Source organism: Stomoxys calcitrans, chromosome 4, assembly GCF_963082655.1.
Source record: "Stomoxys calcitrans chromosome 4, idStoCalc2.1, whole genome shotgun sequence".
Taxonomy (NCBI): Eukaryota; Metazoa; Arthropoda; class Insecta; order Diptera; family Muscidae; genus Stomoxys; species Stomoxys calcitrans.
Window position 1 is genome coordinate 32,463,027 of NC_081555.1, and position 15,346 is coordinate 32,478,372.

The following is a 15,346-nucleotide window of genomic DNA, read 5'->3' on the forward strand; positions in this document are numbered from 1 at the left end:
CTTGAGCCTCTAGATGGCGCTATTCTCATCCGATTTGGCTGAAAATTTGCATGAGGTGTTTTGTTATATCAATAACTGTGCAAAGTATGGTTCAAATCGGTCAATGTTTTGATATAGCTTCCATATAAACCGATCTTGGGTCTAGACTCGTTCTCGCGCGATTTTACTGAAATTTTGCACGTAGTGTTTTAGTATCACTTCCAACAACTGTATCACTTCCAGCAGCTATCATATAAACCGGTCTGGAATCTTGACTTCTTGAGCCGCTAGAGGGCGCAATTCGCATCCGATTGGGCTGAAATTTTGCATGAGGTGTTTTGTTATGACTTTTAATAACTGTGCTAAGTATGGCACAAATCGGTACATAACCTGATATAGCTGCCATATAAACCGATCTGGAATCTTGACTTCTTGAGCCTCTAGAGGGCGCAATTCTCATCCGATTTGGAAGAAATTTTGTACAACTTCTTCTCTCATGAATTTTAACATGCGTGTCTAATATGGTCTGAATCGATCTATAGCTTGATACGGCTCCCATATAAACCGATCTCACGATTTTGCTTCTTGAGCCCCCACAATTCTTATCCAAATGAACTGAAATATTATTCAATGACTTCTACAATGTTTAGAATTCATTTATGGTCCGAATCGAACTATAACTTGATATAGCTCCATTAGCATAACAGTTCTTATTCAATATTCTTTGTTTGCCTAAAAAAGAGAAACCGCGCATAGAACTCGACAAATGCGATCCATGGTAGAGGGCACATAAGATTTGGCCGGGCCGAACTTAGCACGCTCTTACTTGTTTTCTTATAAACTGCTTTTACAATATGGTTTTCACAAACACAAAACTATTGAAAGTGTTTCGCACATTTTACCTATGTTAGGTTAATAGAGCTGTAGAGTGTTTTTATATGCACTTTTCTCATATTTTGTGTCACCCTATTAAGCTACCATCAATTGAGTTCTCGAAAGTTATCGATAACAGCCACTTCCCGCCGATATCTTACGGTGGTGTGTTTAAAATACCGTTATTTATTTCCTCCTGAAAGCATTCAGTACACAACCCTGAAACTAGCATTGGCAACACTGCCCCAATGGCTATGAAGCTTTTGCAAACTTCTTCGTTTGTTTACCTAGGTACTTCCAAGCTTTTGCTAAATTGTTTATAAACGTGCTCATAAAAAGCTTAACGAACCCATGAAATGAGCACAACAAGACATTAGCAAGGCAGTGCGCATGTCACGACACACTATGTTGAATTACGATTTATCAAAATATTATTTGTTTTCGCAGTGCTCTTCCTCATTCTCATCCGTCAGTCATTCATACCCGTACCAAGTGAATAAACTGAAGAGAAAAAAAATAAAATAAATACAATACAATAAATTATTATAATAGTTTTGCCATAACAATAAATCAATTGTGTAGATAGATATTCCATAATCGCGCTTCGAAACAGAAACCGAAACAACACAGCACAAACAACACATCACATTAGTCCACCAAACCAATTTTTGGTCTCCTAACAACACACAAATTAATGTAAAAAAAAAAAACAATGAAAATTTTCTAACTCAACGACACATATTCTTCGATTTGCCATACGCGCTGTGACGGGGGACACCACCAGCAACCAAAAAAAAAAAGAAAAAAAAAACATGCTTCCAGCAATTGTAATTTGCCAGTAGTGAAATTGTGTAATGAAAACTCTGTGCTGTGTGCACAGGAGAGAGTGGCACAAGAAGGCATAAGGCAGATTTACCCTAAAATACGTAAAAACCATTAACGTAACATGAAAACCACAATAACAACAACAACAAGCAGAAAGTACATTAATACCAGTCAAATTTCTCAATAAAAGTAAGTGAATAGATGTACATGTATGTGTGTACACATGTAGGTAAAGGAATTGCATGCATACATACATACATAGGAGGGAAAATCCATACATTTAGGGGGGGAAATTGGTTAAGATTTATCATTTGCAAATATTTCGCTAAATAGCCATTAGATAGGATAACATTGAACACATTCTCATATGAGTGAAGATACGATAGATTTAGTAGCTCTCATAGATAAAAAAATGTGGTGATGATGTGGCTACAAAATTAAGAAAAAAAAAAAATGATGATTAATATTGTCTCGGTGATTGAAATATAAAACAAACAACTTTTAAAATAAACCTTACACAATTGAAATGTTGAAAGTGCGCTAAACTCGGCCACGATGAACCAAGGATAATCATCACCACGGGTTCAGCTAAAAATGTATAAAAATATATGAAAGAGAAATCGGGCAATAAATAAGGTTTCTAGGGGACAGTTAGCCATTCGGGGGATCGATTTATATCGAGCTGTATCTATTTCTGAATCAATCTGAATGGTGTTTCTTGTCCATATTGAAGAGCAATGGATCAAAATGCGAGGCTTTTCAGAGTTCAAGAAATGAAATAGAATGACAAACTTATATAGGGGCTATTTTTATTTATAAACATATCTGGGTCATATGTTGTTTGGGTGTAGTAGGGCTTAAGCATAGAGATGGCGAGACATACGCCTGTAACTCTCAACCACAGACCGTGCTGGATGGCAAGAGAACCCTTAACGCTATATAAGGTAGGATCCACATTGTTTGGGTACCGACCCATAAAGGATTATTTGAAAATGAAAATACTGATAACCTGGGTAAGAGGGTATACAATAGTATGGTAGAAACGTGCTGGGTCGGATCTTTGTGCCCACCACCATAGATTCTGCTAAAATATGCAAATTAAATTATTTTATATTCCAATAAGTTTGAAGAAAGCACATCGGGAATTGATAAACTCTTTTTACAGGGTACAGGTACAGGGTATTATAACTTAGTGCATTTGTTTAAAAGGGAGAAGAGAGATAGACCCATTGATAAATATATCGATCGACTCAGAATATCTTTCTGATTCGATTTAGCTATGTCCGTCTCTCTGTCCGTCTGTCTGTCCGTCTGTCTGTCTGTCCGTTCGTCCATCTGTCTGTCTGTCTATCTGTCTGTTCGTCTGTTTGTCCGTCTGTCTGTCTGTCCGTCTGTCTGTCCGTCTGTCTGTCTGTATGTCCGTCTGTCTGTCTGTCTGTCCGTCTGTCTGTCTGTCCGTCTGTCTGTCCGTCTGTCCGTCTGTCCGTCTGTCTGTCTGTCTGTCCGTCTGTCTGTCCGTCTGTCTGCCCGTCTGTCTGTCTGCCTGTCCGTCTGTTTGTCCGTCTGCCTGTCCGTCCGTCTATCTGTCCGTCTGTCTGTCCGTCTGTCTGTCCGTCTGTCTGTCTGTCTGTCCGTCTGTCTGCCCGTCTGTCTGCCCGTCTGTGTGTTCGTCTGTCTGTCCGTCTCTCTGTCTGTCCTTCTGCCTGTCCGTCTGTCGGTCCGTCTGTCTGTCTGTTTGTCTATTTGTCTGTTTGTCTGCTCATGTTAATTTGTGCACAAACTACAGGCCTCAATTTTCATCCGATCGTCTTAAAATTTAATACGGGCATGTTTTTCGGCCTAGATACGAAGCCTACTGAAATTGGAAAAAATTGGTTCAGATTTAGATATGCAAATGCAAATTTTGCCCATGAACATTCCACTAAGGAACAGGGGCAAACTTCTCACATATCAATGAGTGCAGTCCGATTTAAGTTTTTAAGCTCAATGTTAAGGGACCTCTCATTTATAGCCGAGTCCGAACGGCGTGCCGCAGTGCGACATCTCTTTGCAGAGAAGTTTTACATGGCATAGTACCTTACAAATGTTTTTCTGATGGTCTCGCCAGGATTCAAACCCAGGCGTTCAGCGTTATAGGCGGACATACTAACCTCTGCGCTACGGTGGCCTCCATTTAGATTTAGATATAGCTTCCAGATATATGTTCGTCCGATTTGCAGTAATACTGCAATATGGTAGTCATTTGTTGACCGATTCTCTCGAAATTTAGCAGGAAGGATTTTCCCTTGATCGTCGACATTAATGGTGAATTTTATAGAAATCGGTCCAGGTTTAGATGTAGCTCTCATATATATTTATCGCCCGATTTTCCCTCCTAGAGACACTGCAAGCACATTTATTGACCGATCTTCCCAACATTTTGTACAACGCTTTCCTCGACGACTTCCAGAATATCTAAGAAGTTTAGTCGAAATCGGTTCATATTAAGATATAGCTTCCATGTATATGTTCGTCCGATCTTAAGAAATAATGCATTAAAGTACTCATTTGTTAACCGATTCTCTCGAAATTAAGCAGGAAGGATTTTCTCTTAACTCGACATTATCGACATTTCATAGAAATCGGTTCAGATTTGGATATAGCTCCAATATATACCTATCGCCCGATTTTAACTTCTAGAGTCACATCAAGCGCATTTATTGACCTTTCTTGCCAACATTTTGCACAACGCTTTCCTGGATGACTGCCACGGTATCTGAGAAGTTTGCTTGAAATCGGTTCAGATTTAGGTATAGCGTCCGATTTTGAGAAATATTGCAATAAAGCGCTCATATGTTAACCGATTCTCTTGAAATTTGGCAGGAAAGATTTTCTAATGACTCTAGACATTACTGGCGAATTTCATAGAAATCGGCCTAGATTTAGATATAGCTGTCATATATGTATTTCGCCCGATTTTCACTTCTATAGCCATTGCAAGCGCTTTTTTGACCAATCTTGCCAAAATTTTGCACAACGCTTTTCTCGACGACTACCACATTATCACAGGAAGGAAAGAGGTTTCCGAATATACCTGAGATACCTGAGATGAACCTTGAAGTCGAATGCGAGGCACTGATGCCAGAGGCACATCAGTTCAGATTTAGGTATAGCTCACATATGAATGCTCCTCCGATTTTGAGAAATATTGCAATAAAGCGAAACCTAGCAGGATGGATTTTCTTATGACTCTGGACGTCACTGCTGAATTTCATAGAAATCGGCCCAGATTTAGATATAGCTATCATATATGTATTTCGCCTGATTTTCACTTCTGTAGCCACTGTAAGCTCCTTTTTTGACCAATCTTGCCAAATTTTGCCCAACGCTTTTCTCGACGACTACCACATTATCACAGGAAGGGAAGAGGTTTCCGAATATACCTGAGATACCTGAGATGAACCTTGAAGTCGAATGCTTCCGCAGCTCACGAAGTCAAATCGGGAGATCAGTTTATATGGGAGCTATATAAGGTTCTTGACCAAGTTGGACCGTACTTGCGGCTTCCAGGGGCTCAAGAAATCAAATCGGGAGATCGGTTTATGTGGGAGCTATTTCCAATCCCCAACGACCTATAGCAATATGAAGTATCTGTGCAAAATTTCAAACGGCTAGTCGCAAATTTCAGCCAAATCGGATGAAAAGTGAGGCTTCCAGGGGCTCACGAAGTCAAATCGGGAGGTCGGTTTATGTGGGAGCTATATCAGGTTTTTGACCGAGTTGGACCGTTCTTGCGGCTTCCAGGGGCTCAAGAAGCCAAATCGGGAGGTCGGTTTATGTGGGAGCTATTTCCAATCCCCAACGACCTATAGCAATATTAAGTATCTGTGCAAAATTTCAAGCGGCTAGCTTTATGCGTTCGACCGCTATCGTGATTTCGACAGACGGAAGGACCGACGGACATGGCATGGCGACTCAGAATGTCGAGACGATCCAGAATATATATACTTTATGGGGTCCTAGATCAATATTTCGAGGTGTTGCAAACAGAATAACTAGATTAGTATATCCCCATCCTATGGTGGTGGGTATAAAAATGTTGCCGTTTTTGGCAACAAGGCTTGGCCCAGCTTATTAATGTTGGTAATACCCCACGAAATGAGGTGATAGTTAGCATCTCACCCTGCTAGTACCTCATTTCCTGTTGATTTACCTTCCTCGATAGTCGTTGTAGCTCCGCCGTGGGTGGTGGTGTCGGAGAGTTGAAAAAAAGGTAAAGTGAATCGAAATATGCATCACCGTCCACTTGTCTCAGTTTTGTGGCATCCTACATTGGCAACTATCATAATTTGCTTTAATATCAACCAAGTTTTGAAATCTATGGTGTTTGGATTGGTTGTGCCTTCAAAAGTCTACCGTAAACATAGACTATAAGATTCTAAGTTTAATGTGGTCTCAGAAATCTAGTAGAGGAATACCTTAACACGATGGGTTTCGTTTATCTCCTCCAGAGACAAATTTGCGATTGCATTTACTATCTCTTCCTATTTAAGAGTTGTTTGTTTGTCAATATGCATCAAACTATTACTGGCATGTTTATTTCATTCATTCATCGTATACCAGCTCTAAACCCCTCTAGAGACTCATCAACATGCTATACACTTAGATAAGAAACCAATGTGCAAATGAATGAATGAATTGAAATATTTCATACAGCAACCAATTGATTTCATAACAACTGCATGCTTTTTATTTATGTACAGTAATGAAAAAGAGGCGGCATGGCATTACAAGGTTGGCGACTTTGCGGCGTAACGGTGACAATTGTTATATATATTGGTGGTGTTCTATTTCTATCCATGAATAATGTTCCTGGTTCACATCCTAGACGTATACGTACTGAACGTTTTGCAGAGGTAAGTGTTGTAAGAGTATTAGTAGCAATGGAAATTCTTGTAGCAGAATTTATGAAATCTTCTAACACAGTTTCCTAACTACCGCAATCAAAAGAATCCTCGTATTAATCAAAAGATGACAATTAGATGGTGCAAAGAACTAAGATATATGCAACCAGAGCTTCCAGTAGAACCTGAAAGTGCAGCTTTCGAATTTAATAGTAAGTAACGAGTTTAATTAAAGCCTCTTATAATAGCTTGGATGACATTTCTCTATATAACAGATCCCAATATAAGCGATAACGATGATAACACTAAGACTGGATTGACTGCATTGGCTTCGTTTCCAGGAAGTGGCAATACATGGTTACGATACTTGCTGCAACAATCCACTGGTAAGTGGTTATGCCCTCTTAATAAAACTCAGCCTTGTTGTGAATTTGCGTTTCTTTTTTAGGAATATTGACTGGAAGTATTTACAAAGACTATGGATTGTTGAAAACCGGCTTTCCTGGGGAAAATATATGCAACAGCTCTGTGTTATTAGTGAAAACCCACGAATGGGGCCCAAAGGCCTGGGCCCCATTTTCTAAGGCAATACTTTTAGTTAGAGATCCAGAAAAGGCAATTATAGCAGAATTTAATCGTCAAAGTGGTGGTCATGTTGGATTTGCATCACCCGACCGTTACAAACGGACGAAAGGAAAATGTAAGAGCAATTTTTTTTTTATTTTATTAACTTTGCAATTAAGGATTTTGTAAGTAGTACGGAATTCCTAAGTCAAAATTTTCTTTTTCGAGTCACCACCATAGGATGGGGGTATACTAATCTAGTCATTCTGTTTGTAACACCTCGAAATATTGATCTAGGAAATTCTGGTTCGAACTAGCCATGTCCGTCCGTCTGCCGAAATCACGATAGCGAACAAAAAGCTAGCCGCTTAAAATTTTGCACAGATACTAAATATTGATGTAGATCGTTAGGGATTGAAAATGGGCCATTTTGGTTCAGATTTAGATATAGCTCCCATATAAACCGATCTCCCAATTTGATTTCTTGAGCCCTTACAAGCCGCAATTTTCGTTCGATTTGGCTGAAATTTTCCATATAGTGTTCTGTTATGATTTCTAGCAACTGTGCCAAATGTGGTCCATAACCTGATATAGCTCCCATATAAACCGATCTCCCGATTTGACTTCTTGAGTTCCTGAAAGCCCCAATTTTTGTACGATTTGGCTGAAATTTTCCATGTAGGGTTCTGTTATGACTTACAATAACGGTGTCAAGCATGGTCCGGATCGGTCTATATCCTGATTTAGCTTCCATATAAACCGATCTCCCGATTTGACTTCTTAAGCTCCTGAAAGCCCCAATTTTTGTACGATTTGGCTGAAATTTTGCATGTGGTGTACCCTAATGACTTCCAACAATGCTATGTACGGTAGCTCCCAAATAACGATCTCCCAATTTGACTTCTTGAGTCCTTACAAGTCCCAACTTTTGTCGATCTCTCGATTATCCTTGTTTGGTTCGTAGAAGCTTTATTTTTGCTGGTTTGACAGAAGTTTGGTATGTAGAATAAAATTATGCCCTTCAACTAAATATAATTAAATTTTTAGCAGAATTCATTGTGGTGGGTTCCCAAAATACGGCCCAGCCGAACTTACCACGCTTTTACTTGTTTTCAATCACTTTTTCAAAAACTATGGTTGATATTATCATTTTCGTGATTGGAGCAGTTTTAATTAAAAAATTTATTGGATCAATTAATTTTGTGATTGAAACCAATTTTTTTCTGTGTAAGCGTTAATAGCTCTTTTGCAAGCCAACTGCTTTGATTGTTATTGGCCAACGGGTTTGGCATAAACCCAAAAAAGTGGACACTTGAGAGACAAAAGGATGCGAACATCAGGTATCATCTTGCCCCATCGTAGGAAAGGGGTTACCAGCATGCATACACCAAGGTTCGGTCAGTAGATAGTGCCTTTCACGATGTGTTGGGAAACATAGAGAGGAAGTGAAGCCGCTTGTCTCTCTATGTTTCCCAAGGGCACTATCGTGAAGGGCACTATCTACTGACCGAACCTTGGTATAGGTATGCTGGTAACCCCTTTCCTACGATGGGGCAGATGATACCTGATGTTCGCATCCTTTTGTCTCTCAAGTGTCTTTCTCTCTCAAGTGTCCGACGACAATCGGCCTGAAATTTGTGGCCTTCTTGGATATAGAAGAGCCTTTTAATAACATGAAGTTGAGGTGCATTCGTCGTTCTCTGGTTGGTATAGTCCCCCCTCTTCTGATGAACTGGATTCATGTTGTGTACTAGGATAGAATTTTTATAGAATTAGAGGGACCCGCAGGCGGGGGGTTTGTCCCCTCTTGTGGCTACTGGTTATGCTAAGGATTCTCCGGTTCTTCGAGGAGGAAGGAGTGAAAGTGATTGCCTATGCTGATGACATCGTCATTTTATTGTAAATGGCAAGGAGGAGTGCTTAGAGAGCAGAGCTTAGTACGATACTTGATCTGAAAAATTTGTACTTGTATGTGGATTGCGCGTCGTTCAAGACTGCCCTCAGACTGAGGAAGTCAGGGACTTGGCGCTCTCTGGATTTCGGGCTTCGATCACTCTGCGGAAGGCTGCTAGCGTGGGACGACTACGCGTCATGGGAGAGACCTATGGTCTGTGTGCGTCTCGCCATTTTAGGTCCCTCTCTTTACGCGGATAGGTCCAAGCTGGATGGGGGGTTTTTGTTGAATTCCTTGGGAATAAGGAAGTCACATAGACTTCTGGATGGGCAAAGGTTTCCTCAGAGCCTTGGATGTGATCCTGAGTCAGGAGCGGCAGCACTCTCAGACTGTCACGATTTTTGAGGATAGTCAGGCGCTGTTGAAGGCTCCGCATGAGGTCGTGGGTCGTGGGAAAATGCAAAGATGGACTCTGGAAGTGCGACGCCTATGGTCAACCCTTCTTTGAGTTGCCTCTTTGGGATGGTGACTTCCTACTATGATCATCGTGCAATGTAAGGTCGTTGACATGACGAAGGACTCGGGAAGAAAGGAATTTCTGCAGGATGAGGAGGAATTGGAGACGGTTGAGCATCTGTTGTGCCAGTGCCCCGCATAGGATTATGGGTGAACACCTCTTCTCTTCTCTGAACTCTCTACAGTCTCTCGACCCCTTAACATAACTACAATTTTTTTGCTTTGGTGAAATCCTTTAAGACTGAATCCATTGTAGCACGATCGTGAAGCCTACATTTTCCAACCGTTGGATCAAAAATATTTTCCCTGCCTTTATTGGCAATAAAGTCATTGACCCACATTGGTGGGTCCGTTCTTCTATTTCACTATTTTCAGTGGATGTTACAGCCAACTACCCCAAGTGAGACCATGGGGACTTCTGCGTCCACATTAGAGATATAAGAACGAGCCAAGGTTGGCCTGGACTTTGCTAAGTCAAAACCACTAAGTGACACTTCTCATCCTCAGGGCGCTAAACACTTGTGGTGTGTCCGAGTCGAACCAGATGTCTTCGCAGACCCCCCAGCAGACAATTCGCCTACGACTTGGGAAGCCTGATACAGCCTCTCTCTCACTAGTCGAGGTTTCTGTAGCAATCAAAATGCTACGGCCTGATGTCTCAAGCGCAGCCGTTGGGCCTTCGAAGACCATTCGAAGTCTACTTACGGAATTAAGATCTGCCGCCGAATTGGAAATAGACTCAGACCACCAATCGCTTAGAAGATATTACCGCTGAAGCTTTACTTAGTGACTGTAAAATTTCAGTGCTAAATAAGTAAAAAGGCGTTAAATTCGGACGGGCCGAACTTTGGATACCCACCACCTCGGGTGTATATATAAACCACATTTCATCAAAATCCTGTGAAAATTGCATGCTTTATGTCCCATAAGTTGTATCCAAATATGTTCCGATTTAGACCAAATACTTATAAGTACAATTGCTATATCTACAAATAAACCGATCTAAACTATATACAATACCATACGGATATCGAAAAACCTAACATAAGTCACTGTGTCAAATTTCAGTGAATTCGGATTTAAAATGCGCTTTTTATGGGCCAAGACTTTAAATCGAGATATCGGTTTACATGACAGCTATATCCAAATCTGGACCGACTGGAGCCAAGTTGCAGAAAAATGTCGAAGACAAAGCACTGTCCCAATTTTCGGCGAAATCGGACAATAACTGCGCCTTTTATGGGTCCAAATCCTTAAATCGAGAGATCGGTCTATATGGCAGCTATATTCAAATCTGAAACGATCTGGGCCAAATTGAAGAAGGACGTCGAAGAGCCAAACTAAACTCACCGTCCCAAATTTCGGCAAAATCGGACATAAATGCCTATTTTATGGCCCTTAAACCTTAAACTGAGAGATCGGTCTATATGACAACTATATCCAAATCAGGACCGATCTGTGCCATATCGCAGAAGTATATCAAGGGGCTTAACCTAACTTACTGTCCCAAATTTCGGCGACATCGGACAATAAATGCGACTTTTGTGGGACCAAAACCTAAAACTGAGAGATCGGTCTATATGGCAGCTATATCCAAATCTGGACCGATCTGTGCCATATCGCAGAAGTATATCAAGGGGCTTTACCTAACTTACTGTCCCAAATTTTGGCGCATCGGACAATATCGGATAATAAATGCCGATCATGTCCAAATTAAAGAAAGATGACGAAGGGCCTAAGGCAACTCACTGTCCCAAATTTCGGCAATATAGGATAACAAATGTGCCTTTTATGGGCCTTAGACCCTAAATCGGAGGATCGGACTATATGGCAGCTATATCCAAATCTGGACCGACCTGGGCCAAATTGACGAAGGATGTCGAAGGGCCTTACATAACTCACGGTCCCAAATTTTATCAAAATCGGATAATAAATGTGGCTTTTAAGGGCTTAACACTCTAAATCGGAGGATCGGACTATATGGCAGCTATATCGAAATCTGAACCGATCTGGGCCAAATTGACGAAGGATGTAGAAGGGCCTTACATAACTCACTGTCCCAAATTTTATCAAAATCGGATAATAAATGTGCCTTTTATGGGCCTAAGACTCTAAATCGGAGGATCGAACAATATGGCAGCTATATCCAAATCTGAATCGATCTAGGCCAAATTGACGAAGGATGTCGAGGGGCCTTACATAACTCACTGTCCCAAATTTTATCAAAATCAGATAATAAATGCGCCTTTTATGGGCCCAAAGCCTAAAATCGAGAGATCGGTCTATATGGCAGCTATAACCAAATCTGAACCGATCAGAGCCAAATCAAAGAAGGAAGTCTAAGGGTCTAACGCAACTCATTGTCCCAAATGTTGGCAAAATCGTATAATAAATGTGGCTTTTATGGGCCTAAGACCCTAAATCGGAGGATCGGTCTATATGGCAGCTATATCCCAATCTAGACCGATCTGGGCCAAATTGACGATGGATGTCGAAGGGCCTAACACAACTCGCTGTCCCAAATTTCAGCAAAATCGGACAATAAATGTGGCTTTTATGGGCCCAAGACCCTAAATCGGCGGATCGGTCTATATGGGGACTATATCAAGATATAGCCCACCTTCGAACTTAACCTGCTTATGGACAAAAAAAGAATCTGTGCAAAGTTTCAGCTCGATATCTCTATTTTTAAAGACTGTAGCGTGATTTCAACAGACGGACGGACGGACATGTCTAGAACGTCTTAGATTTTTACGCTGATCAAGAATATATATACTTTATAGCGACGAAAATGAATATTTCGATGTGTTGTTTCGACGGAATGACAAAATGAATATACCCCCATCTTTCGGTGGTGGTTGTAATAACTAGGTGGCTACATAATCCAAAATAAGAATACTTACTCAAACACAAAACATGTGATTTAAAATCACGCGTTTCCAATACTATTCTTCAAATCCTATAGCTATTATAAGTTTAGTTGAATGATGATTTATATTTTTAATATAATTCTTCTTATTTCCTTTCCTAGATTGGCAACAATTTGTTACAAATAAACTACGCGGTTGGGAATTGATGAATCTGAATTGGGCTAGAAACTTTACAGGCAGCATTAAGATAGTTTTTTATGATGATTTAATAAATAACATTGAACCAGAATTAAGGAGCATTTTAGACTTTTTGCGTTTTCCAATTGACGAGGTAATTTCGAAACACCTTTCCATTTAAAAACTCTAAATCGATACTCAATTTTATTTGTTCTCTGTTTACAGGGTCTCCTTAGATGTGCCCTTGTGCGAAAGGAGGGCATATTTCGGCGAAAAAAACGTGTACTATCCTTTGATCCCTATACCCCCTTAATGAGAGCCAACATTGAGGAACGAAAACAATATGTCTACAGTGTTTTGGGGAGAACAGTTAATTAGGAAATCGTCGCCACAATCTCACATAATTTCGTCTAGACATAGCGCATTTATAAAAACTCGTATTATTTATATACACAGACAACGTTTATATATATATGGAATGCTCACACCTTAAACGAATTCGCAACACAGCGCCAATGTTAAGAACTTTGTCCGATCGTTGGTAGAACTCTACTCTACTCTCCTTCATTATCGAATGAATAAAACTTCGAATATACAATAACTACTATAACACAATAAATAATGATTTACTCAATATTATATAAAGACTTTTTTTTAAATTAAGTAATAAAAGCGGAGCAAACTGGAAACACCAGAAATATGAGGCAAAAAATATAGAAATGTCATCGTATATATAAAAATCAATTTGTGTTTGTTTGTAGGTTTGTTTGTATGTTTGTGTGTTCCTTATAGACTCAGAAACGTCTGAACCGATTTTCTTGAAATATTCACAGATGGTGCATAATGAACCCGTGGTGAAAATTGGGTACTACATTTTTTGATATCTGAGGGGGGGCGGACCCTCCCCCTTACCCTCATTTTCAGAAACGTCAGATCTCAGAGATGGCTGGTGCGATTTAAGCGAAATCACGATTGTGTGCCCTCATATAGTACCCTTAAAAATAAAAATTTTGTATCGAAATTTCGGATGGGGTGCCTAGGGGGGCTGTCCCACCCTACAACCTACGAAACTTATATTTAGGCCAATCACGATAATATGGGACTCAAATGAAAGGTATTTCGGATAAGAAAACGTATCTGATATCCAATTGTCGGACCATGTGCTAGGGGGACCACCCCAAGCCCCAAAATGCCCCTAAATCGGACATATTTACCAACCATGGTAATATGGGACTCAAATGAAAGGTATTTGCGATTAGAATACAAATCTGATATCCAAGTGTGGGACCACGTTTCTGGGAGTCCACCCCCTCCCCAAAGCACCCCCCAAACTGGACTTATTTACTGACCATGGGAATATGGCGCTTAAATAAAAGGTATTTGAATGTAGAATTCAAATCTGATATCCAAATATGGAACCAGGTGTTTGAGGGGCCGCCTCTCACCAAAAACATCCCCCAAAGGGGACAAATTTACGACCATAGCAATATGGGGCTCAAATGAAAGGTCTTTTGGAGTAAAGCACGACTTTGATATAAATATTCGGGAAAAGTGTCTATGGGGCCACGCCCACCACCCCACAACACCACCCAAATAGTAAGTATTTTCTGACTATTGCAATATGAGGCTCACATAAGAGGTCTTTTAAAGTGGAACACGGATCCGATATATATTTTCAAGGCCAACTCACTGAGTGGCCGCCAATTCCCCAAAACACCCCCCAAGCCGGTCATGTTTGCCGACCATGGAAATATGGGGCTCAAATTATAGGTATTTGGGAGTAGACCACATATCTGATATCACTATTAGGGACCAACTGTCTAGGGGACGTCCCACCACCATAACAACCCCCACATATTTATAGTTTTTAGGGCCAATACCCCCAAACCGGACATATTTGCTGACTTTTGCAATAAGGAGTTTAAATGAGTTTAGAAAAAAAAATTTGATATCTAATTTTGAGACATACATGTGCATATCTATCCACAAGATGATGATTTGGATGGTCCTTGTGATAACCCCCCAGAAAGCATTGCTAAGACAGCATGTAGTTATGTCTTCGCACTCGAAGAATCTTTGTCTGCTGATGGAGGTGCTCCACATGAGAACTGAGGATGATTTGGATGGTCTCTGCGATAACAGCCCAAAACGAATTACTTAGACAGCATGTAGTTATGTCTTCGCACTCGAAGCATCTTTGTGTCCTGATGGAGGTGGATCTTATGAGAACTGAGGAGACAGCCCGTCGCAGTTCGGAGGGCGGCATTCTGACAGATCTTAATATTATTCCACTACGTGTCACAAATTTGACAAGACCACACTGGCGCTGCATAACTTACCACAGACCGGCCAAGGTTTCCATGTCTGCACCCCCAGTACTGCCAGCAAGTAACTTGAGGACCTTGTTTCTACTTTTGACTTTATCGCAAATTGCTGTGGCATGTGGGGAGAATGTGTAAGAGCTGTCAAATGTGACGCCAAGTATTTTGGGACACTTGATGGTCGGAATCATTTCTCCATCGACCATCACAGTCAGCTCGGTATTCACCTCACGCGTATTAGTAGTGAACAATGTGGCTGAAGATTTGGTGGCAGATATCTACAGATTTCTTGCAGCGAATTATGAGGCAGATGGTTGAGGTAGACGTTCAATCTATCGGAGATGTCAACAATGGGTGGGGGCCTGATGCCATGATCGTACAGTCGTCTGCATATGATATGATCTATGCTGGCCGTCTGGAGGAGATAGAATGGAGGATAGGTAG

General features: G+C 40.7%; 1 protein-coding gene across 2 annotated transcripts; it reads left to right on the forward strand.

Annotated features, from left to right (window-relative positions):
* Positions 1 to 1,309: 1,309 nt before the first annotated feature.
* Positions 1,310 to 13,220, forward strand: LOC106084522 (WSCD family member GA21586). 2 transcript variants are annotated; one of them, XM_013248256.2, is made up of 7 exons: positions 1,310 to 1,866; positions 6,420 to 6,572; positions 6,643 to 6,772; positions 6,836 to 6,946; positions 7,009 to 7,260; positions 12,566 to 12,735; positions 12,807 to 13,220. In XM_013248256.2, exons 2-7 carry the CDS (start codon positions 6,438 to 6,440, stop codon positions 12,957 to 12,959), a joined length of 951 nt encoding a protein of 316 aa, XP_013103710.1. In that variant the 5' UTR covers positions 1,310 to 1,866; positions 6,420 to 6,437; the 3' UTR covers positions 12,960 to 13,220. The 2 variants fall into 2 exon arrangements, with proteins under 2 accessions (XP_013103710.1, XP_013103711.1); XM_013248257.2 differs by having other exon boundaries at positions 6,667 to 6,772.
* Positions 13,221 to 15,346: the final 2,126 nt, after the last annotated feature.

Coding starts and splice junctions, on each gene's coding strand:
- LOC106084522 (XM_013248256.2), top strand. CDS start 6,438: ATGGCATTACAAGGTTGGCGACTTTGCGGCGTAACGGTGACAATTGTT. Junction 6,573..6,642: donor GTACTGAACGTTTTGCAGAG/GTAAGTGTTGTA, acceptor CTTCTAACACAG/TTTCCTAACTACCGCAATCA. Junction 6,947..7,008: donor CTTGCTGCAACAATCCACTG/GTAAGTGGTTAT, acceptor TTTCTTTTTTAG/GAATATTGACTGGAAGTATT.